Source organism: Watersipora subatra, chromosome 3 (assembly GCF_963576615.1).
Source record: "Watersipora subatra chromosome 3, tzWatSuba1.1, whole genome shotgun sequence".
Taxonomy (NCBI): domain Eukaryota; kingdom Metazoa; phylum Bryozoa; class Gymnolaemata; order Cheilostomatida; family Watersiporidae; genus Watersipora; species Watersipora subatra.
In genome coordinates this window covers 47,884,867-47,910,253 of record NC_088710.1, presented here as the reverse complement: position 1 = coordinate 47,910,253, position 25,387 = coordinate 47,884,867, and the positions used below count along the sequence as shown (strand labels likewise).

The following is a 25,387-nucleotide window of genomic DNA, read 5'->3' as shown; positions in this document are numbered from 1 at the left end:
GAGCGTTGCAATTATTATCTCATTTTAACCCATAAGTGCGCTTCGTTATGTGTGTCTTTGAGACTATTTTTTATTACTGCTCTAAGCTATTCAATCTCGTATGAAGGGTTTTTGTACTTGCAATGAAAACATTTACGCATATATGAATGAATTGCTAGTGGGGTTTAAAATTAATGTTGGACTGTTTTGGTTTGCAAAAAGCTGTGAAAGTGGAAAACTAAGTTTATTGATGATTATTTTAGCTTTAAGTAAAGATAAAAGAGCTCAGCTTCTCGACGCTAAACGGGTTCGTCATTCTCCAGCTGCCTCGCCAACCCACGGTGATACGGACGACGAGTCAATCGATGATGGAGTCAGCATCGAGCAGGTACGAGCATCGAACAACAGTGAAAAATATGCAGTGTGCTTTTCATGCATACCTGCCAACTCTCACGCTTTGGGCGTGAGACTCACGCAATCACCCCAAAGAAAAAATGAAAATGCGTGAGATTTTGCCCCAATTTCCACAATTTTATATATACTATCATTGATACATCAATTGCCCCAAAACCAAATCTCACGCATTGCCCCACTCTTGGGTTGGCAGGTCTGTTTTCATGGTCAGAAAAATCTATTTCACTAAGCATGTCTGTGTTACAAAGTAAATTCTGATAATATAGCCATTTACCAATAAATTAGCCTTACCAGTAATAAGCAAATACTTGCATTGCATTTATGGAACTATTTTCCAAAGTAATTTTTAAAAATCTCTTTATTATTATTGCTAAATGATATTTAAACACAAATTCTATAGTTTTGTATGTCTTATCAGGTTGACAAAGCTATTCAAGATCTACACAGCAATGATACTAGAGTTGGTGCCTTGAAAATGCTGCAGAGAGCTTTAGCTCAAGGATCTGTGATTATTGATCACTTCATAGAGTAAGTGTCGATTTGATGAGACATGAATTTACATACCATTTCTATGTGGATACTAAAATGTTGGCAGTACACCAACTAAGAACATAAAACGTGGAAATCTGTATACTGCTAGTACAAGTATGAGTTGCAATGGAGAATGGACAACTGAAATAGTTAGCCATAGCTATAGTTCAACATACAGTGGTGTGCATAAACTTGGAATCACCAGTTAAATCTTCAAATATGTATGTTTATATGCTGTTGTCTAAGAAATTCTTTGGAGTTAAGTGCCTCAACCCCATCAATATATATATCATTTGAAAGGGAAAATTCTGAAGAACAAGATGATGCCAAATATTCAAAAATATTCTTTGATTTTTATCGCTGGGGGTGGATCTACCGAAAGGCAGACTTATTGCAGGCTATGAATGTTGTTAGTGAAAATTGATAAAATAGGATACAAACAAACTCTTTTATACAAATTGGTGGCCTTGAAAAGGGCCGTTGGGTTATTGTTGGTCTTCAGAAAGACTGGTAAGGTGTCTTGAGCTGAGCATTAGTATTTTATTGGCCAGCCCTTGTTCTTGATCACCATCTGACACCGTCGAGGCATGCTGTTTACCAACTTTCTGAGCTCTTCAGGAGTGATGATGTGATGCCAAGCATGAATAATCTTCTCTATGAGCTCCCGTTTTGTCTTTGGTTTATCTTTGCTGACTATCACACCAATACGCTGCCAAAGATTTTCAATGGGATTCAGGTCAGGGCTTTGTGCTGGCCAGTCTATTACCCTCACATTACTTCTGGTCATCCACTCCTTGACTCTCTTGGCACGGTGGCAGGGTGCATTGTCATCCTGGTAGTACCAGGGTTGGTCGTTGCTGGTGAACAGGCTCCGAGCACTTGGAAGCATGACATCTTCCATGGTCTTGATGTATTTGTCTCCATTCATCATGCCTTCACAAATGGAGAGTCTTCCCACACCAAAAGCTGTCATGCAACCCCATACCATGACTCCAGTAGGGTGCTTGATGGTTGGTAGCGTACAAGCCGGGCTGTACTCCTCTCCAGGTCGTCTCCTCACATAACAATTTCCAGAGTGGTTTTGGATGGTAAATGTTGACTCATCACTGAACAAGACCCTTTGCCATTGGGCTGTTGTCCAGGACCGTTTATCTTTAGCCCACTCTAGACGACGCTTTCGCTGTTTCTCAGAAACTAAGGGCTTGCGCCTTGCCTTGCAGCCTTTCAAACCATTTGCAAGCAGTCTTCTTCGCACTGTACTGGGGTGAATCTCAATATCTCTGTTGTCCTTGATCTCCTTACAAAGTTGAGTACTGTTCAGATGTCTGTCAGCGAGAGATCTTCGTACCAGGTACCGATCTTCACGGATAGTCGTCTTCTTGGGTCGTCCAGCAGAGTAGATGGGTTTAAGACTGCCATTGGAGGTCCAAGTCTTGGTTGCTGTGTAGACTGCCTTCTGAGAACAACCACATCTTCTGCTGATCAGATTGATATATAATATCTGTCATGGCATCATAATTGGCGGGAAAATAGAAAGCAAATGGAAGATCCATTCGATATAGAGTGAACAAAACAATGTGATTCCAAGTTTATGCACACCACTGTAGCTATGGCTTAACTATGGCTTAGCTACTTAGCTATGGCTAACAACATCAGTTTGATGTTAATGCATTGCATCAACGTTTTTAATGCATAGCATCAATTTAATCAAGCCTAGCTTATGCAGATAGTGTGGGTAAATTGTGGTGCTTGAATTCACAGGTGTCCTTTAGTGGGATATTGCCGAGGCCGGGCCGTAGTCTACACACACAAAAAACAACAAAGGTCCACGTAGTTATGAGCAAAAACAAAAGTATCCACCCAAGTATCTCACCAATCCGATGAGCAGCACACACCAAAACTAAACCAATCGACAGAGCCACCCATCATGTCAAAATATTCCAAGTTGCAAGTCATGTCTTGCACAGCTCACCTTATGGTTTATCAAAACTTGTCCCAAAGTCCCTATTAATTTGACTGTCCAATATCTGTTTTAGAAATGGTCGCAGCTAGCCTAACCTAACGTCTTAATTCAACATCTCAGTAACTATCGGGGCATTGCTGAGCCGGGTTGTTACGATTTAAATCAACCGATTTAAATCAGGCGATTTTTATCTGATTTAAATCGTCCAAAAAAAATCACGATTTTTTTGATTTTATTGATTTTTATTCTATAACGCAGTAGATATGTTTGAAATAAACCTTGCTATGTATCTTGAGCTCACTGAAGGCTCTTTTGCAGACCATTCTAGCAATCTAGCTCATTGTGTGCAGCAATACAGGGTAGGGAAGGGTAGGGAAGGGTTAGAAGCCTACTAATGTCCATAGCTTATAACGATGAGGTTATAAACAGCATTGTACTTTTCGTTAACTAATGGAAGGGAAGACAAATCGCCTGGTAGACAATTAAATTTATTTCAATCTTTAATGACCGCACTGATTTGAGTAAAAGACTAAATGTCTAGGCATTTGCATCTTCCCAATGCTTGGTATAAAGCAGCGGGTGGAAAGAAACTGCCTATGGTCTGCGATATTCGATCGAACAGTGTTATAGATACGTTGGAGGCCTATATCACAAACTGGCCAAAGCTCTCAGTAGTGTGCGAAGAGCATCGAGACAAGATTGACCAGGGGATAGCTAAGAAAGTAGGAGACATGTCAATGAAACGGAATGTCGAAGATGTCATCATTTTCCTGAAACCGGTAACGATAGCCATCGATCAAGCACAAGCCGAAAACTGCACCATAGCTGACGGTGTTCAAATCTGGCTGTCATTGGAGCAGAAGTTAAAGAGGGAGCTGAGCTATTGATGCAGCGAAAATGCAGAAGCTGAAACTAAGAATGACAGCTTAACAGCTTACCACTACTTGGCATACATGCTTACTCCTAAGTATGCCAGCTCGTTTACGCTTTCTGATGAGGTACTAGAGAGTGTGACCAAATCTCTTTCTAATGAATGGGCCAACACTGCTGCCCTTGGTGATAAATTACCAAGCCAGAACTGAGCCATTTCAAGCTTACCGGTTTGAGAAAGGAGTTGTCGAAGCAGTCGACACAGTAACTTGGTGGAAGTCGGCTATCGGTTTAGATCAAAAACACAAAGCGGCGGTTCTGAGAATGATTGGTGCATATGGAGTAGTGCGAATGTGGAAAGAATTTTTTCATCATTTGGCTTGGTACATAGCAAACTCAGAAATAGGCTTGGAACTGAGAAGACCGGAAAACTAGTGTTTTGTTCAAAACTTTAAATTCTTAAGACTCGATGCATTCTAGATAAATTGCTATTGAACTAAGGCGTTAGGTCTATGTATTTTGGTTTCTTACTTGGGAATGTCAATGTTAACATGTAATACCCTAGGACACTTATGTATTCGCCTCATCTAACTTTCGCGTTTTTGCGGAGTCCTCTCGCGAAAATTTCATGTGCGAAACTAAACTATCATAACGAACAAGCGAAAACGCGAAATTAAATAGCTTTGTTCATTGATAGTCATGCCTGTATTCACTGGTTGCAAGTTGGGGCGGCTAATGTTAGGTGACTAGTTATGAACACCTAGGGTGTGGAGGGGGCGGTGTAAGCCCCCAACAGGTTTCTCTCATGTAGGGCCTCCAGCCGGGCCTCTCGTGGGAAGTTTTAAAAAATTTTATCGGACAGTATCAACATTTTTTTTATTTTTTGAGACTTGTTTTGTTTTAGGTGATGTGACTGACGAGACGTTTTTAAATTAAAATAGGCAAAACTTGACTGCAGTTAAAACGCTCAGAAAAAATACATCTTTTTCTTTTGAGCGTTTCAACAAAGATCAATTTTGCGGATTTTATTTAAGTTCATTCAGAGGTTTTTACGCTTTCGATGGGACATGGCCAAGCGGGTGTTTGGTAAAACTTGATCTTTTGCAAACCTTTATAAAAGTCGTTAACAAGAATATTTTGCCGCTGATGATGATAATAATGACGCCTAAGAACTACTAAAAGTTGATGTTTGTCTCTATGGCTTGGAATGAAGTGATATTCTACAGCGATAAAAACCGTGTCCATGGCCGTTGGGCAAATAACTTTTCGAATAAATGGTGTTGGGGTCGAGTTATCTGAAGCAATTTATCATTGCGTTGGAACTGACCAAACAAATTCGTTCGAGTTAACCTTGTGTTGAGATGAAATGTTACATTTTATCCGAGGGCGAGTTATCCGAGTTGGACTGTACTTAGCTGTGAAAATTTCCCCAAAATACGGGCCTGTTGATAGTCCAAGAAACAAATAGCAGCAAGCGATCAAATTGCATTATCGACCTTGCCCACACCATTCTACCTGCAGTTCACAATTACAAACTAGTCGCAAATTGAAATTTTTTTTATCGGTGAACTGAACCTGAGGAATCCAATTATGTTTGCTCCACTGCATTTATTTTCACATCACTATATTTTCGCACTCATCAGAGCTGCGACATTAAGTGTCTGCGAAATTTTACTCTGTTTGCTACTCACGAAACTAAATACTAGCGAATTATAAGTGTCCTAGGGTAATGCTTTTGGTTGTGTGATCTGTTCTCTGTGATTCTTCATCTTCGTTTCTGGGTTTTAATGTCCAACGCATAAATTATGCTGTATTTTTGTCGTGTGTTAACTGTGTAAATGTTTTTTCATTTCCTAATTGTTGTAATAAAACTACATAATACCCCTGCAAATCATAAATTCCAAATTGATAGCAATAACTTGCAATGTAGAACACAAAACATCCTTTTGAAACAAAAAAATCGATTTAAATAAAAAAAATCAATTAAATCAAAAATCAAAAAAAATCGATTTTTAACAACCCTGTTGCTGAGTGCTCCCGAGCTTTTTAATTCCCTCTTTTAGCAATGCCCCGATAGTTAAGTGAGATGTTGAATCAGGACGTAAGGTTAGGCTAGTGGCGACCATTTCTAAAACAGATATTGGACAGTCTCAAATTAATAGGGACTTTGGGACAAGTTTTGACAAACCATAAGGTGAGTTGTGCAAGACATGACTTGCAACTTGGAATATTTTGACATGATGGGTAGCTCTGTCGATTGGTTTAGTTTTTGTGTGTGCTGCTCATCTGATTGGTGAGATACTTGGGTGGATACTTTTGTTTTTGCTCATAACTACGTGGACCTTTGTTGTTTTTTCGTGTGTGTAGACTACGGCCCGACCTCGGCTTCGGCAATATCCCACTAAAGGACACCTGTGCTTGAATTATTACTGATATTGATATGCCTGATGCATACATATAGACATAGTTATTCTTAGATGTGTGAATTTTTGTCAACAAACAAAATGTATCATACACGTCTTATCAAGCATTTTGACGAGTTTGTTAACATTATTAAATTGACTTTTGCTTCCCATTATGGGTATGGATGAGCAATTTAAACATGCTTGTAATAGTGATTTTTTTACCTCCAATACTTGAAGGTTGACTGGCAAAAAAATTCCCATTACAGTTATTTGATATCAACATATTCACCATGTCTTACTTTGCTGTGTTGTATGTGCAGAATATGTGGAAATGTGATTACAAGCTCTTAAAAGCTCAAAAACGAACAGTTAATCACAGCCATCACTAAAACGCCGTAGATTGGAATCCCTTTCCAAAATGGCTCTAATGGGACTTAGTTGAACAAGATGGCTTCTGTTTACACGTTCATGCAACATCATTCGTCGAAATGTTTTCACAAATATACTTCACACATTCAATAAAGCCATGTCTATTGTCCTTACGCGTCTATTTCATCATAATTGTAAAGCTGTCATTTGAGCACTGATATCTCAAAACCTACCGTAAAAATTTGTTTAATTTTTTAACCTCAGCTTGAAGGAGTGCATATCATCTTTTATTGAACATGAGGAGCCTGTTGATTACCTGCGATACTCGAAAAATGCTCCAAAAACTTTTCGCGCGATTTGACAGAAATTATGGGTTACATGATCAGATTACGACTAGATGATTAGACCAGGCTGAAACGATACTGTGAAGTAGCGAACATTTATATTTGATACAGGCTTTTCGGTAAAACCCGAAGTATTTGTCATAAACTAGTGCTACGAGATGTTTTATATCGAGCAGAAATGACATTATTGGCCCTTAATTTCACGTGATAACATCACGTGTCAAAACAATAACCAAACTGTTGAAATACAGTACGTCAGCCAAATAAAGAGATTCCAAACTACGATGTTTTTGTGATTTACTGTTCATTTTTGAGCTTTTAAGAACTTGTAATCACATTTCTACATATTTTGCACCTACAACACAGCAGACTAAGACATGGTGAACCTTTTACTACCAAATACCTGTAATGCCAATTTTGTTGCAAGTCAACCTTTAAATAGTATGATGGTGCATGTGAATAAACACATTCATTACTGAGCAGATGGCTAAAGTCGATAGTTATTACATGTTGGAAATGTTTCATTGCCATCCCGTTGTCATAGTAATTTTAGATCAATATTCGCTTGCCCCAACACAAGTTACATAAAAGGCTACTGAAGTTTATGATGATTTTATGAATTTGACTGGTTACAAGATTTCATATACATGTAATTGTATAGTTTGGACTGTTTGCAGACATGAAGGGGCTTTGGATAAGCTAGTTGGACTTTTGAGTGAGACTGATGCGGAGCTTCAGATTGAATCGGTGTGGTGTGTTGCTAATATAACAGCAGGAGAGCACGACGTCACTCTCAAGGTTGCCAGGGCTACGGCTCCCTATATGATTACTTATCTATCTGGTGATAACCATAATCTTCAGGTACGTTCAATTTTAGCTTAACGCTAATTTTTGGAGCAAATTAGGTTAAAGAGAAATGAATCTGTTTTGTTACGGTAATGAAGAAAGTTTAGAATCTTGGTTTTAATTATTATATTTGCACACTATATATATAATGAATGATATACAGTAAAAACGTGGATTGTATTAAACAACACTTGCTGATGAACATTCACTTCTGTTAGCTATCTTTCCTCGCCACGAGTGAATACGCCTCTAGAAACTCATTGATGTCTATCTGTCCATCTCCGTTTATGTCTATATGCTTTGCCATAATTTTAATCTGTTTATCTGACATGTCACTGCGAGTAGCCTTCCGCAATACCTGCAAAGATTTGGCATATATTGTTAGCATGGTCAGCATCTCTGTAATACAGCCAGCATCTCTGTAGCACATTCAGCATCTCTGTAATACAGCCAGCATCTCTGTAATACATTCAACATCTCTGTAATACATTCCACATCTCTGTCATACATTCCACATCTCTGTCATACATTCCACATCTCTGTCATACATTCCACATCTCTGTCATACATTCCACATCTCTGTCATACATTCCACATTTCTGTAATACAGCCAGCATCTCTGTAATACATTCAACATCTCTGTAAAACACTCAGCATCTCTACAGTTATTTGTAATCAAGACCAGACATGCCCCCTCACCTTGCAGGCTTCGATAAATTCCTCTCTTGAGATGAATCCTGAGCGATCTTTATCTATAGTGTTGAAGATTTGTGTCAAGGTGGTTCTGTGTTTATATAGAGCTTCCAACTCACTCGAAGCAGTTCCTCCCTTTGACTCCAGTGTGAGGGAAGCAAATGTTGAATTGTAGTTTACCTAACAAGTGGTATCTAGATGATCATTTCATTAACATTTTACTGCATTACAAGTCATACTATAGTATATTACTATACATACATATTACTACAAGTCATACTATAGTATATTACTATACATACATATTACTACAAGTCATACTATAGTATATTACTATACATACATATTACTACAAGTCATACTATAGTATATTACTATACATACATATTACTACAAGTCATACTATAGTATATTACTATACATACATATTACTACAAGTCATACTATAGTATATTACTATAATATGCTTTTGCTACTAGTTTATTCTATAAAATAGTTTTTCAATGCAAACAGCCATTTCAAACACATTATAGTCAGGCATCTGCTTATGATTCTTCTAGCATCTAAATTTGTCAAAATACAATTATTGCCCTACACGATATTTGCAGTTGAGAAATGACAGTTATTAAACAAAGGGGATGAAGTTGAGGATTAACTTTTAAAAAACCTATCAAATGCAACATATGAAAGGTCAAGACAATGTATGAGCTAAGTTAGTTTAACCTGTACCTAATTTGAGTGAAAGAGAGTGAGTTTATCTGCACTGAGTATATCTATCAACAACTCCACTTTCCCACTCACCCACTCACCCCATTCATGGGTATCTAAATGTAATGTAACGATAAAAACCTTTTTATTTATTACGTCTCTATCGATTTAATTCTATAGATCTTTAGCTTTACATCTCTCTATGATTTATTACTATCTCTAATTATCAGTAAACTTTATGGCTGTAGAATGAATTAAAGGCGTTATAGTATATTCTTATCTATATATATATTTCTCAAAGTTTGTAGGTGTATTTGTGTATTCGTCGTTGTGATTGTCCAGCTATAGCTATTATTTTAGCATTGCGCCCACGCGTTATGATGCCCCTGTTGAGAAATATTTTGGGACCTAAGTATATACAACACAATGCTTCTTCGTCTTGTTTTCGTTAGGGCTAATTTGTTCCGCACCACGATATCAACAATAATTGATCTCGAACTTAAAATTTGGCGGTTTGTGTACTTTTTATATATATGGGTTATTAAGAGATATACGTTGCTCCCCATGGTGAGTTCAGCGTTATCCGTTATGGTAAAAACCAATAACACAGATAAATGATAATATTTTAGTTTAAAGTTTGAAGTTTATTAAAATACATACTGAAACTTTCTGAAAGTATGTATTTAGTAAGCTAAATTCATTCAAATTAGATTCAGTGTTTATGTTACACGTCTGTCTCGAAGGTAAAATCTCGCCAGTAGTACATTGTAACTTTATATTATCTTGCAGATCATAACCACAAAATGCACTAAAGTCATTGTAGGTACCTATGGTTACTAAGGTTAACATATTGTTTTGTTACTATTTTTAATGATGATGATTTTTATCAGGAGGTGATTACATTAGCTAATTACTATGGGTTTCTATAATACCACTCTATATATTTTCGCACATCAACACTGAAATGAACTGAAATCATATAATTGTATACCAAATAATGTTTGTTTGTAATCGTAGCAAAACAGACTATATTGCTTGCCATTTAGACTTGCTAATGATTTTACATTTACATTTAAACACATTTAAATTTGTATTTTTCATCCTAATTTATTTCAACAAAACACTTCTTTCAAGTTATGAGGTTTGAAAGTTACAGTTGTTTGACAAAGTTTAAAAAACTTTACAGTTGTTTTTATTTTCTTCTTTTATTTCAACTACAGTACACAAAATACTTTTTTCATAGTATGTAGTTTGAAAGTTAGAATGGCAAATGTTGTTATATGTTAAATACAAATCAACTTTCTGTCCAAAGACTTTTTTATTATTGGGGCAACGCCAGGTAGTACAGCTAGTAGCAATATATGATTTAACAGACAACGATTTAAACATACAATGATTTAAACATATGAAGCCGGTCGTGGGGTAAATTAAACTTGTATGTAAAAGTCTTACTATAAATAAAAAAGTATCTTGTTTCCTTAGCAAAGAAATATATCTGTCAAACAGCTGCTACATGTATGTCCATGCTAACTTTGTTTCTATACTGATAACATAACTGTGTGGTTATACCTTGTTAGTGTCACCTGGTACACTCTTAACTAACTTGTCTCTCATAGTCCTCCATGGTAAATCCAGTCCTGTCACACTCTTCACCGAATCACACCATGCGCTAGCTGTGATGTTTCCTGATGAAGCAGGGTCATGCTTTCTGAATTCACTTGTCAGCTCTCCTTTGAGCGAGTAAAGCTTAAAAAAGGGTTGCAATGATTTAATGTTAACACGTGCGTATGAAACAACAAAATTTACGTTGTCTTTGAAGACTACGAACAACTTTGAAGTCTGTAATTGTCAATATGTACTGTAAGCTGTTGATAAAAACAATCATAAAACGCTAACGTTAGACAATTGCTGTGGTTACCTCGACAACGCAGCTGTGATGGCGGAATTTGATGATGCTCGAGTCGACTAAAGTAATAGCAAATGAGAATAGGTCCGATTTTCTCGTTCGCCATTTGGATAGGGAAAGGGCATGTTAGATCTCCGATGTTACCAATTATTTATTAGCAAAGTATAATTATTATTACCGGTATTAGTTTTGAAATTGATTGATGTTGATCGAAATTTGCGATTGAGTGCTGTGACAGCGGTTATGTTTGCAGTAATCGACATTTGCTATTTTGTTGGTGATGAGTCGCATGCTTGTATTTCGACCTCATTGGGCATAAAAATTATTTCAATGGCGGGTTGGTTGAAGACGGTTTGTGAAATGGTTTAATAATTAATATACATGTATTTGGACATGACTAATTCCATTTATTGAGTTACCATTCCCAGGGCCTCTTCTTAAAAGAATAAACATTGTTGAATAAGTTCCTTTTGAAGACATCAGTTTTGCTCATTTTTTGTAACTGAAGATTGCTGCCAGTCTTGCTTCGCAAGCATGGATAGCAGTAGCTGTAAACCAGCTCAACTCAAATGATCACCTATTAATACATCTAATACATCTGAGGTGATATAAAGTATTTACTATAATAAGAGCCGTGTCCGGCTGTGCGAAGCTATGGTTTGATATTAGAAAAAAGATTGAATCATATAGGTTTCGAACTTGCAACATTTATCGCGGTAGACCAGCACTCTAACATCTGCTTCAATCGACTTCCTTGCTACACTTGATAATTATTGTGTAGATATTTATTGCACCTGACGATCTTTCGCGGCACACTGGACGTTAGGCTACTAGTTATCAATAATTTGTAAAAGTTTAAATATGTAATCAGTAATCAGGCACAAATCTAACAAATGATGCAGATTTTATAAATTGTTAGCATAAATCAGCAAATTAGTTTTTATTTGAATACTGTCTGAGGTGCTTTATGGATATATTGGCGCAGGACACTTGTTTATATATCATTTTAATACTAATTGTTAGATGTTCTCACCTTTTCCCTTAGGCTCGCCAATGCCGCGTGCTCCGTTTTATTAACTTTTGAGCTCATTGTCGTCGATTGCCCCAGTTTAACTTGAAATTGGAAAACTTCTGGAAGACTGTTTCCCCTTGTTACATCTTTGGATATTTTGATGAAGGCCCCTTACAAGAATATTTTTTGTTGTATAACAAAATCACACTTCATACAGTGAAAAGATCTACTTAGCAATCTTATTTTCTGTAGTAAATCATAAAAAATTACAATTATTTAGTTTCTATTTCAATACTTCTGGTTTATAGAGACTACACACAATGTATAGTGGTTGATATAAGGGCATTGTAATTGGGGTATGTAGCAGTCTAGGTACATACGAGAGAAAGTTTAAATGGATGCAGTATGTTAGCTTAAATTGATACAAACATGTGAATCAGACACAGAGTGGCATTGTATATAAGCATTACAACAAGGGAATCTACATAGTCAGGGGCTGTAACAAACTATAGATGTATGCTCAGGTGTGATGTACTTGTTTACATAGTCAGGGGCTGTAACAAACTATAGATGTATGCTCAGGGGTGATGTACTAGTTTAATGATTATATTGCGCAGTTCAGCAAACATACTTTATGTTCATCTATTGAGTGCACATGAGGTACATCTTATCTTCACTCTACACCCTTGTTGACACCAACACATTTTTGAATGTGTAAAATGGACATGACTAACAAAGAGAGATGTTTTATCACTCAGATGTTCAGTGTGTAGCAACAACACTTGTTTTGTTGTTAAAGTGGATAAGGAAATATGCTAGGTGCTGCAATAGGAATCAGATTGTAAAATAGGTAAGTTAGGTCTCGTTTATGTTCGGCATTGGAAAAATGAAAATATTGTATTACGGTGAGTCGGTGACATGCATCAATCACTGTCCATTTTTAGAGAATTTTCATAATAGCGGTGTGAGGCTGTTTCAAAAATAGAAAATGAACCTAAAACTTAGCTTCATCGAAATATTGGATGTCTTGGATTTGTTCTGTTACTATAGTTAGTAGTGATACCATAGTTAGTAGTGATACCATAGTTACTAGTGATACTATAGTTGCTATTGATACCATAGTTAGTAGTGATACCATAGTTAGTAGTGATACCATAGTTAGTAGTGATACCATAGTTAGTAGTGATACCATAGTTAGTAGTGATACCATAGTTAGTAGTGATATCATAGTTGCTATTGATACCATAGTAGTGATATCATAGTTGCTATTGATACCATAGTTAGTAGTGATACCATAGTTGCTATTGATACTATAGTTAGTAGTGATACCATAGTTGCTATTGATACCATAGTTAGTAGTGATATCATAGTTAGTAGTGATACCATAGTTAGTAGTGATACTATAGTTGCTATTGGTACCATAGTTAGTAGTGACTCCATAGTTGCTATTGGTACCATAGTTAGTACTAATACCACAGTTGCTATTGATACCATAGCTAGTAGTGATACTATAGTTAGTATGATACCATAGTTAGTAGTTATACCATAGTTAGTAGTGATACCATAGTAGTGATATCATAGTTGCTATTGATACCATAGTTAGTAGTGATACCATAGTTGCTATTGATACTATAGTTGACACAAACATCTGTAACCACCAAAGATTTCAGTAGATTCCACCTTTATTGCTGTCTTCCTCGTAGTAGTTTGATGCAGAAAAGATTGTCAGGCATTGGTTGTTATGGCAATACTCATAGCCCTCTGGTTTACATTCGTGTGACCTGATCAACATCTTGAACCTGTGTTTCTTTAGTACCTGTCAGTCATGTGATGCAACTGTGTAGGAAGACTAGCTAATGACATGTTCCATTTTGCATTTGGTCAATATTTCAGCTTGTCACATTTGTGACCTACTCGTCTATCAAAGAGCACCCTCAAACAAACACAACACACCTCTGGCTCGTAAATTCATGCCGTTGCCTCGCTTTTAATAATTGTCTGTTCTTAAAACCTTCACTCAAATCCTATCTGTAAAGGTGAAAACACACTAGGCGATATTTAGAGCGATATCGCGCTGCGCGGCGCTAATCTGTGCTAGAATTCACTCAGCGTGCTCACGCAGAGCGATAACGGTAGACTTTCTCTACACAACTTTATCGCTAGTGAGATGCATTTCGATTGGTTGGTTTTTACCAGATTGTTGCAATTTTATGGCGGGTAATTATTTCTTATCGATGTTCACCAACGTGCAGCAGCGGCAATTGGCTATTTTGTTACAATTGAAACATCTTCAGAACGAACACTGAATTGTTCATAAATTTAATAATAGCACTCCCAGTCCTGTGCAACATAACAAACAAAAATTACAAGAAATCCGAGTTGAAAACCAACATTTGAAGTGAATCATTGCGCAAGTTGACCATCTTGAGAGCGGTAAATATTTGATATATTAAGTATAAAAAACCATTATAAAATATCTATAAAAATCGTAAAAAATATTACAGTTAAAAATACAATAATCGTTTTTTCTTATGTCTTCTTGTAGTGTAGGCATTGTACAATCCATGAAAGTGAGATAATTTTAATGACAACAAATGCGTAAGTTGTTTGCGTTGTCGCCTAGACGGCGCCATATTGACTAACCTAACTTTATTAACAACTCCGAAGAAACTAAGGATACGGAATTTTATTGGCAGTTTGTGGGCGTGCCCATTATATCGTTTGCTAGTGAATCGCTCAAGTGTGTTTATGCGCACGCCAGCCATATCTCCGCCCTCATCATGACGCTCGCGATAAAATCGCCTAGTGTGTTTGGACCTTTACATATTATGCAAATATTAGCATGGGATTTAAGAAAATCATCATATTTATGTGTCTCAGAACATTTACTGGTTATGACATAATATTTGGTACACAGAGCTTACAATGAGACTTGCATAAGTTTCACCTTCTCCAATTATTACACTATTATATTTAATAGTGTAATAATTGGACAAAATATTATACTTAATAGTGTAATAATAGGGTGTCAGACTGGCTTAGTGGTATCATCTGTGATTGTTAACCATGGGGTTGGTGGTTCGAGCCCTGCTTAATGCCAATTTGACAAAAAGCTCTCAGCAAGCTTTCAACTCTAAATTGCTGGGTCTTTCAGATCTAGACCTTAACTTTGGAGGCCCCGTGTACCACACTGACAATGTGGGCACGTTAAAGATCCACCTCTGTCCTCTGCACATTGGACAAGTGAAATGGCTACCTGGCTCTGTCAGACTGGACGTGTTACAAAAATGTATCCCTTCAGGTTATTCTGACAGTTCCAGAAGCCCTTGATAAGTGTTAGGACCACCCAAGGTAGCTTATAAAAAAAACCTAGTCCTGGTGGTGTGTTTCTCTACTAGAGAACACTACCAAGCATTGTCACTACATGACAAAAGCATGCCATTATTATATTTAATAGAATCTTTTTTATTCTTCGGATTTGCGTTTACTTTCAATTACATGAAAAGTGGTCACTGTTTTTTTCAAGTAACTGTTTTTAGTAGTGGTCTGGTTCTATGTTAGCCTCTAAAAAAACTTCTCTTTTGAGTAAATAGTTATCAGGAAAATTCATGACCTGCTCACCAAATGATGTTTAGAATTATGATTTCAACAAAGCATTCACCTAACTTGAGTGTATAGTAATGTAATACATGTACGACTGTTTCACACTGTGTCATGGTCTTCTATTAGTACTGGTTCACCTCAAAGAGAACATACTTCTCCATTATCCACGCCACTCAAGGTGTAGAACTTGTATAGAACAAACTTTTAGGTTTATTTCATAGCTGAACTAGCGGTAAGCCCGGGGATAGTTGGTATTGCTTTCATTTGAGATAAAATTGCCCCAAGGTGGGTGTTTGGGAGGCTGGGTCTCAAACCAGACGCAGTTTTGAAGCCAAAGATTTTTGACAACCTGGCGAAAGGCATGGAGCATATGCATGTGAAGTTTGGAGGGAAGCATTTACTCAGACTAGCAGACGCACTAGCACATTTACTCAGACTAGCAGACGCACTAGTAGCATTTACTCAGACTAGCAGACGCACTAGCACATTTACTCAGACTAGCAGACGCACTAGCACACTCATGTGCATGCATAATGACAAAATGGTATTTAGTAATATAGGTAATCATTTGAGTAAATTGTAAGATTTTTGATTAATAACAAAAAGAAATAAAAATTTGAAGTTACGTTAAATTTCTATTCTGTGTGGACAGGCTTCTAATTTTGTTGTTAAGTCTGCCTCTCATACATCTCTCAAGTTCAACCTTCTCGGAGGTTCATCCAGACAATATCACGCAACATCAATAGTTAACCAAGCGTCCGTATTCAATTAATAGGGTATTCTTCTCAAGAAGAAAAAAACTGACTGCACCACAATTTCTGCTTGTCAATTATTCCATGTGTTATCATAAATTATTACAAATTCAAATTGTATGCACGGCCAAAAACACACAAATTGAATGCGTTACTTTGCTCAAACCTTTTCAATAAAGGTTAAAATTAAACTTCAATGGTCACGCAAAAATGGTTGATTCAATTTAACTTTGTCCATGGTTTTGCACTAAGTGCTGTGTTTTGGTATGTGCCCATTTCCATAAATCGTCTGTTTCTGCCGTGACGTAGTATGCTATGGTTTGGAAAATGTATGAGAATTGTCCAGGCTTTGCAGGTATGCCTATTCGAAGGTGAGGCCTTCTGTACATTAGTATGTATTAACACCTTTCTAAACTAACAATCAGATATATGATGCTTACCATGTTGCATATATCTGGACCGAAATAGCAACCTCCCCCTCGAAATGTGTTTGGCTCACACCCATTGTGCATCTTGGGATCACTCCACAACATGTCCAATATTTGTCGCCACTCGACAAAATTGATTTTTTTTGGGTGTCCGTCTGGAAGGGTCTCATCTTGCGGAGGATTGAGTACGGAAAGGTACTGGTGGCGATCTAGTTTGTCAATCTCTGCCAGATTGGTTTTATTTGAAATTCCTCCATGACATACTAGGATTTTCTTGTCTATCACGCTGCATATAGGCAGCCAGCTGCAGTAAAATCTGATTTGTTAGCAAAGAAAACTTAGATATGAGGGTATCTCATAACATCTTTTATGATCTTTACTAACATAACATCTTTTACTAATTTTTATGATATAACATCATGCCGAGCGTTATATCTGTTTCATCTTGCACTCAGAGATGAGAATAAATTATTTATTTATTTACTTATTATGAGTCATAATTAAGAAATTCATGATTTGTACACTGGATTATTATTAAAACAGTGGTTTTAGAGATTTCCCAAGTTCAATGAACTATGGGAAAATATGTCATAAAGAGTTGTCTGTTCTTTTTTTATTGTGGTTAGAAAGAAAAGACGATTCTTAATTTTCACTTTTTCAGTTGATTTGGATTAGTTGTTCATAATCTTGTTACAACCATTTTGTTGAACTGCAATCAATGTTTGCTGGAGAAAAAATCTTGTGGAGTATCTACTGACCAGTCCTCAAGTTTCTTCAATTCTCATATTTGGTTAACTAGAAATTTATTTCAGTCATTTGACTACCAGTTGTTCATTGTCATTGTTCGACTGATCTGTACAAATCTTCTATAGAAATTCACCAAAATTTACATTTGCCTAGTATTCCTATTTTGAAGATAGGTATCCATATTAACACCAACCTGAATACATCAGAGAAAAGTTTTACCATCTTGGCTGAGTGCTGCTGGTATTTGAGCATGGCTTCCTTCACGAAACCGTACCTCATGTTCATGACCTGCAAAACAATGAGATTTTATTAACTTATGAATGTGATTTCTGATTGGTGTAGTGGTTCAGAATTGTTAAATACAAAAGTTTACTGTTCATAGGGGGTTTTTGTGCCAGAACTCATTGTGCCAATGCTTATCGGTTGGTTGGTAGCTAGGAAAAAGTAGATTTCATCCAAAAATAATGGTCTGCAGTTGCATACTTGATGTTGCTAGTTAGAAAAGCTTTCATTGTGCTACTATTTTGTATGCAGCAGGTAATTGCAGGTAAACTATAAGCCTAGTATGCTGCAGCACAATTAGGGCTCAGTTGATTTCACTCGGGTGGTTTTCACTGCAGTCAAACCTCGACTTACGATCAATAATAAACTTAACTAGTTTAAATTTTGTTTAGATTGAATAAGATTATGTGTATCTCAGGTAAAGTAATGATAAAAATGTCTTCATATTTTGTTACTTTAGCAATTTAGTTTGTCTCAGTTGTATGCAATACACTTGTTTTATTGCTGTGTACTTACTGCAGTACTTACAATAAATTCATAGTAAGTACCTGCAGTACTTACTAAGAATTTATTGAAGGTTTTAGGTTTGTGGAACGAATTTAACGAGTTATAATGTATTTTTATTGAAACATTTGTTTCAACAGACAAGGGTTTCAACATTTGAAGATGATTTCTGATTGAATTAATTTCATAAGTAGATGTTTGACTAGTCAGACCTTAACATACTTGCTATAAAATATTTCACATTCACAGATTTACATTGCTAAATAATTTTAATCGTTTGATTTTATTATTTTTGATATCCACTGATAGAGTTCAACCAAACTAAATGAATAATATCTGCTTGAGCTTAAATTATAGACAATTTAAAATCCTCCTCCGAGAACTCTCATTTGATAGATGTGCTATTGAAGATGTCGCCATGCGTTATTGGACAACTGACTGCTACAAGTCAGTTTCATTCAACCTATTCGGCATTGGTGTTTATCAGAAGAACAGTTAGTGTAACTGGTTTACACATGACCTCACTAAATTGTCTAGTGTAAGTGCCTAGTGTAAGTGTCTAGTGTAAGGGCCTTTTTCAACTGTTGCTATACTACTTACTTGGTCTTCATGATTTCCTCTGTTGATAATCACAGACTTTGGGTAGACCAGAAAGTAAGCGAAAAGCAGCAAGGCTACTTCTATGGATTGTTCTCCCCTGTCTACCAAATCTCCATTAAAGATGTATGGATTTTGTCTGTCCGGGAATCCATTCTGCAATTACATTAACCAGAGTATTTTATCTTTGATCATGCTAACCAATCATTGTCGATCAATTGCTACTGAGCCAGCTTTATTGCTGACTAGAGAAGGCATAGGAGGCAGCCAAAGGACAGCACATTCCATAGTTGTGATGCATGAAGCCAATTTAGAGCGACCACGAGAAGCCCTCATTGGTAAGTTATGTTCTCATTGAGAACATAACTATCTTGCTTCAGAGAACATGCCTAGTTATTTTTTTGCGTGAGTTGCATTCTAAAAATATCATTGGGAAGTATTTAGAAAACATATATACATCTGAGAAAGGCTCGTTCAATTTTGTGAGTTTTGCAACGTAAACATTTGACATTTTAGAGCCCAAAGACTAGATTAACTCCTTGTTCATATACCGGTATTTATACTAGCCAAATATCTGGCGTTGCACAGCAACAAAATAATTACCAAATGAATTTGAATAACTTACCTGGAAAGCTAGATCTTTAGTTAAATTTACTAAAACAATACCCATGTTTGGGCCAGTTTAACAATGGTTAGGCTACTTGTAACTGTCAACAGTGCTAGTTATTAACCACAAGCGTTTTAAGCGGAGTATCCTAACAAGCAATGTAATGACTTTGCCCAATGAATCTATTATAATCCATGTAGCTTAATAGTTAAGTTGACCGCCTCTGGATACGGAGATCTTGAGATCAAATCCAGTGTCGTGCTGGTTTTTTATTGCTAAATTTTAATTGCTGTAGCTTGACACAGGGTTTAATAAAAATACAAAGACCAGCACAGATTTATAGATACAGAAAATAGAAGATGAGAATTAAGGGGTCCGAGATATTGAAATTTCTCATAGAAAAGTTCATCATTGTTGCGACATGATAATGTCAACTTTGCTACTATATTTAGTGTTGTTTTTCATCTTCTGCAGTTTACTGGTTGTTTGTTTTTCCGTTTATTAATCAGCCTTTTTGATTGAGTTCATACAGCACTGCGCAGCTGCATTGCCGAAATAACTAGACAAGAGCATACAACTCTCTGTGAGGCAGACTTCAACTTACACACTTACCTACCTTGTAAAATATTAAAAGAAGATCATCCATTTGGCCATGAATATCCCCGCATACTGTTACAAATGGGAGATTTCCTAGTGGCACCTGAAAAGAATATTATATGCCATTATTTTTAGTTGGTCCTAATACACATAATTTGTTTTTTTCAAAAGTGATATATTTGTTCCTTGTCATAACCATGTGTTGACTAAGTCAACACAAGTTTTAGAGATTCACACCTACCTGGTGCCAGCTGGCCATTCCTTTGAAGAGTTTTCTAGCTTCATGCAGTATTTGCAAGGCATATTTGGCATGAAGGACTTGTTTCTTTCGAAAAGTTTCTACCAAAGGTGGTAGTTGTCCAGCATCAAGAGGAAAGACTAACGTTATTCCCTAAAATACATTATTGTTGCAAAATGAACTTGTGTTGGTGCGCCTGTTGGAATTTAATTAATAAAATTGTAATTTCGTTGGTTTAATTTTTTCTTGAGAAATCTTTTTCGCATTTTAGACTCTGATGCCTTCAAAAAGCAAGCTTTTGCTAATTCGATTAGAAAATTGGCTTGAAAATATATAAATACGAAAACTCTTTTTTCTGTGTTGGCATATTTAATCTATTTTGAAAGCAAAGGGACAGAGACAATGTCCTGTCAGTCACATTTTAGCATACTATTAAGTAACAAACAGAATGATCTTCCTTGAGGTTTATTCACCTACACAGAGTTACAAGTAGCATTCTCAATTTGGTTATGTAGTCCTTGGTGTGAGTATTTAACAAGACATGCATATATGCATGCTGTTAGCAACACATTTGTACGACTAGCTAGGATATTATAGTGAAGGACAGTTCTCCTTTGTACACTGGAGAACAGTTTCGTTACATATAGCGGACTTACATCATAGCTTGGTTCAACGGTTATATCTTCAGGGTCAGTGGCGGTACACAAATCATCTTCTTGTTTGGGCTAAAAGGCGTAAATGTTTTTATAACATTAAAGTAATAACTGTTGAAAGCTTGGTATGTGATACGAGTGCAATGTACACTTTCAATCTTTGGGAGCAGTAGGTAGTTATGTAACAGGACAATTATCCTACAGGATGAAATGATTCGGGAAGTTAAATTTTGCGAAAATTGTTTTTTCATGCATATTCGGGGACAAATTATTCACGGATGAACGCAGTCGTGAATAAATTAATCCGTGAAAGCAGCTAGCAATAGAGTAAAACCTTCACATGCGTATACCACGTGTTTAGGTTTCTATTTAGGTAGGAGATTTATGTCGATCATGCTCAGCTATAAATTTTTGGCTGCAACTAGAGGTCTTCATAAATATTCATCGATTTGGAGGCCTTTGGTGAACCAACAACTTGTGGTAAGTTAAAAGTTTTTTTCAACGTGAAGAACTGCAGGAGAGATTTTTGCGATGATGCCGTGCCGAATTCCGAATAACTTGTGACAATCTTGAATAATGTCGTTATGAACTCTGCCTAGCGGCTAGTTTTTAATTTAAGGCAGTAGTTATTCTTCCTTGTGTTTATGATAAAGCTACCTACTCGGTAATTATTCACGGATTTTAATAATTCGCGGAATTGACTACGCGAATTCACAAATTATTAAATCTATCGAATAATTTCATCCTGTAGGATAGATTTGATTAAGATTTGAATGCAGAGGAATAATAAAAGAACTGCCTCTTCACCAAACTTGTAACCAAAGTTCAATAATTAAATTTCAAATATTAGAATACTTTATCAATAGGTTGCAATAAGAAGAACAACCTTATTGAGGAGGTTAAATAACTTTATTAAACTTAAAGAAGTAGACACAGTTAGTTGTTTACATAAATATGCATGGATTTAGGTATATGTAGCACTAGAATAAAATATCAATAAAATAAGCATCATAACACAATATAGGCTGAAAATAATTTTTAACTTTTTCAAATGCCCAAATATTTTTAGATCGTTCTACATAAAAATTGCCTATCAAAAATCGCTATAGTTGTCGTTCTGTCGCGGTTCCCATAGGTCAATTTGCGATCTTTACGTACATGTTTTTTTAACGTTGTTAACTATACCTAGTGTGAGTTAGCATACAAAAAGGTAAACCTACGCATTGTCGAACTCGCACTTTCACTCTAGTTTGTCTAGGGTGACGCGATGGTCAAAATATTTTTCTACTTGGCATTTTTACCTGCATCATTAATTCAGCTTTTGCGTATTTTAGGTTTTTAAATTTAGTTTTTATTCATCTTTTTTTTATGCATTTTTTACTGTTCAATGTAATTATTCCGGGTGTTTGCTGTTGTTTTTTTTTGTGTTCTGGAAAAAAATGCACTAAATAAAATGTTTTCTTATCTGAATATTTGCTAACACGCTATAGTTTCAACATATGAAGCAAATATCAGGACAGGTTAACTATAATAACTGGACAGGTTTGTCTGTATGCGATATTTCGTTTTACTCATTCATAAGTGGAAAACTTAACATTAAGCACTTCAAACAACTGCATATAGTATTCAAAATTTCAAACCAATTTATTATATGAAACGGTAAATGAAAACTAAATTACCGGTATGTGAAAAACTAAATAAATCATTAAAATATTTTTACCGCCACAGCACCTTCAAGTTAAAATTGAGCGAATGGAGATGGATGTTTGGCGGTTCAAAAGACGGACGATGTTTGGGTAAAAGTGCCAATAGAGACACTGAGCTAGTCTAACTTGCACCAATTTACACCAATGAACATTATAATAACATAGGCCTAATTTATATAACTACAAAGTATATTCATAAGGTAATTTGTACATTTATTTTCAATTATAGGTAGCCTTTCTACGTTAGCGAGTTACAGTCTTGATCTTCATATCACATCCACTTTCTTCCTCAGGATAACCACTAGACAGTTGCAGAGATTTTTTTAAGGAATTGACCCAAAGATGTTTGCTCATGTTTTAATAATAAAAAGTATTTTCTTTTTGATCGCTACTACTACCACCCGTATTAGTCTTAATGGCATCCATAATTTAAAGGAGGGTATAAAGCGCTGTTTCGTTTTATCCAAGTGCTGTTAAACCAAATCTTGTGAAGGAGAGCTGCATACGTATGTACTGATTTATAAAACCATCGGAAAATTCATCATTTTTTATAAAAACTTTCAAAGGGGTATGTTGAAAATTATTGTGTACGTTAGTGTATGTCCTATGTCTCGCATCAGTAAGTTGGTGTGTAGAAGTGATCGTAAGTCGTGGTCCGACTACACAGGCCATGAATTACTTACAACTGTAGAGCGCTTTCCACAGTTGTTTATATGAAACAAAGTTTTATTTATTTCTCGATGGTAAACGACAAAAAGCTCAAGTCCGTTTTTGTCAGCAGATTGTAACAAGTCTTTTGAATTTCTCTGTTTCTATGCATTTGGTTGGAAATTAATAGCTGAACACAAGGCGCTCGGTAAAAAAATTGCATTAAAATCAACAAAATAAGTTTGCGCAGGAGTAATTTTGCAAGGTCTCAACTTACGTGATCCTCACTACGTATGGACTCAATAAGCACATTGCCCTCTCCTTGTCCGTGCAGCAAGAGGTCATTGAAGAAATTGTAGAGACTCATTTGGTCTTTTTCGTTTTTGTATTCGAGCGACTGGAAGACTTGCCAGGTTGCCCTTCGTCTCGCTTCTAGTCTCGCTTGGTACTTCCTGAACCACTTCTGTATAAATACGGCTGCGCGGATTTGTGCATCCTTTTCTAGTAGTGGATCGTTTTTCTTTCGCTTGTCAGTTTTTGAAACTCTGTGCTGTCCTCCCTTGCTGCATAAGCATCCCATATCTTACCCTCTCATGCTGGGTAGTTTACTCGCTACTGCCAACTCTGTCTTTCTGTTGCTATACCTGACCTTCGTGGCTCTATTGTTTTTATTGAGATATTCTCTGCATGCTAAGTATGGATTGTTTATGCATTCTATTATATAAATTGACATTGTAAGATGGAATTGTTGGTTTCTAGCGTATCATGCAGAAATACAAGAGTCATGATAGTTGTAAATATAGTTTATACATTGCTGACTGCTGCAGTAGACAGTGCGTATGATGGTCATTAGTAGATGGACATTTGACGACAAAATGTTGGAAATTTCTCTAGAACGGCTGTTTGACAACTCTTCAGTGCTATTTGTTTCTTTATAATGCCCGATGGATAGTAAATCCTTACCATGCCTATCTACATATAGTAGGTACACAGTAGAGATGGATGGTAAATCCTTACCATGCCTATCTATAATAGGTACACAGTAGAGATGAGAAAATTTACACACAAGTTGACTTGGGTTTGTTTAAACAAAATTATTTTATACTAACTGATTAGTTGGAAATAATTGTCTGCGGAATGTTTCACACTTGTCTGTAAACACATCTTGAAAGTATTGGATTTGATATTAACTTTATATACAATGTATGTAGTGGTGAGCTCATCATTATATACCGTATATATATATATATATATATAAGTAGTGATGAGTAATGCCTTGATATGTAAAGTACGAAAATAAAATTTTTCAACTTGAATAATTAACTGAATAATGCATTTGCTGTTTCGTAGTGTTCAATGTGTTGTCTCCTCAAATCGGTAGTGGAAGACTATTGATATTATTGGGTAGTTATAGCTTTTCTTGCCTCCTTATTGAATGAAGCTAGATCTATGCTATTGCTCAAGTATTTGTGGAAGTACTCTGATGTTCAGGCTCACGCAAAATACACTTTGTGTTATCGTTGGCTAGATTGGTAAGTCGTATTAATTAGCTAGGGAAATCTCTGTGAGTTGTGACTGCTAATGCTTACGTTTCGTTGGAGATCTGCTCTCATGTGAATTTGGTAAATTTCTACTAACTGGACTGGTGTTTTTCAATTATTCAGGATCATATATTACTTTATTACGATCATAAACCAAAAAGTTTTATAAACATTAAAATACATGTTTTATTGCAACTACGTGTAGTTTACTTTGAAAGAATGTGTCCTTCAATAGTTCGATGGTAGGTTTTAGACAAAACCACTAATATAGTAGTTTTTGTCCAAAGACTTCATTACTAAAATGAATCAATCGCAATGGACTAGGTAATATATCTATCAAAAGCTAACTTTAGCTAATATTTAACACCTTTTTTGGTAAACTCAAGAAGAGACACGCGTATGACCTTCAGAGGTCGTTGAAAATAAGTAAACTATATCTTGGGA

At 36.1% G+C, this 25,387-nt stretch overlaps 2 protein-coding genes across 3 annotated transcripts in view; one reads left to right on the top strand and one right to left on the bottom strand.

The window, feature by feature from the left end:
• LOC137391990 (uncharacterized) overlaps positions 1–25,387 on the top strand; it is a 36,982-nt gene that overhangs the window by 245 nt on the left and 11,350 nt on the right. For both annotated transcript variants that reach the window (XM_068078569.1, XM_068078568.1), the window contains exons 2-4: positions 243–367; positions 812–921; positions 7,553–7,736. In XM_068078569.1, the coding sequence (XP_067934670.1) occupies positions 243–367; positions 812–921; positions 7,553–7,736 (419 nt within the window). The remainder of the gene's footprint in view (positions 1–242; positions 368–811; positions 922–7,552; positions 7,737–25,387) is intronic.
• Positions 7,936–23,982, bottom strand: LOC137392181 (serine/threonine-protein phosphatase with EF-hands pef-1-like). Its single transcript, XM_068078822.1, has 13 exons — positions 23,680–23,982; positions 21,052–21,120; positions 20,399–20,548; positions 20,177–20,260; positions 18,957–19,109; positions 17,764–17,858; positions 16,836–17,127; positions 13,721–13,856; positions 12,062–12,210; positions 10,692–10,868; positions 8,421–8,594; positions 8,270–8,320; positions 7,936–8,079 (listed from the first exon to the last, which is right to left on the bottom strand). The coding sequence occupies exons 1-13, from the start codon at positions 23,980–23,982 to the stop codon at positions 7,936–7,938; spliced, it is 1,977 nt and encodes a 658-aa protein (XP_067934923.1).

What these genes read in the sequence shown, in the direction of transcription:
- LOC137392181 (XM_068078822.1), bottom strand. Translation starts at nt 23,982, where the DNA reads ATGGGATGCTTATGCAGCAAGGGAGGACAGCACAGAGTTTCAAAAACT. An exon ending in CCGTTGAACCAAGCTATGAT is followed by an intron (nt 20,549 to 21,051) that starts GTAAGTCCGCTA and finishes AATGTATTTTAG; the next exon opens with GGAATAACGTTAGTCTTTCC. An exon ending in GTATGACAGAGATGTGGAAT is followed by an intron (nt 8,080 to 8,269) that starts GTATGACAGAGA and finishes AAATCTTTGCAG; the next exon opens with GTATTGCGGAAGGCTACTCG.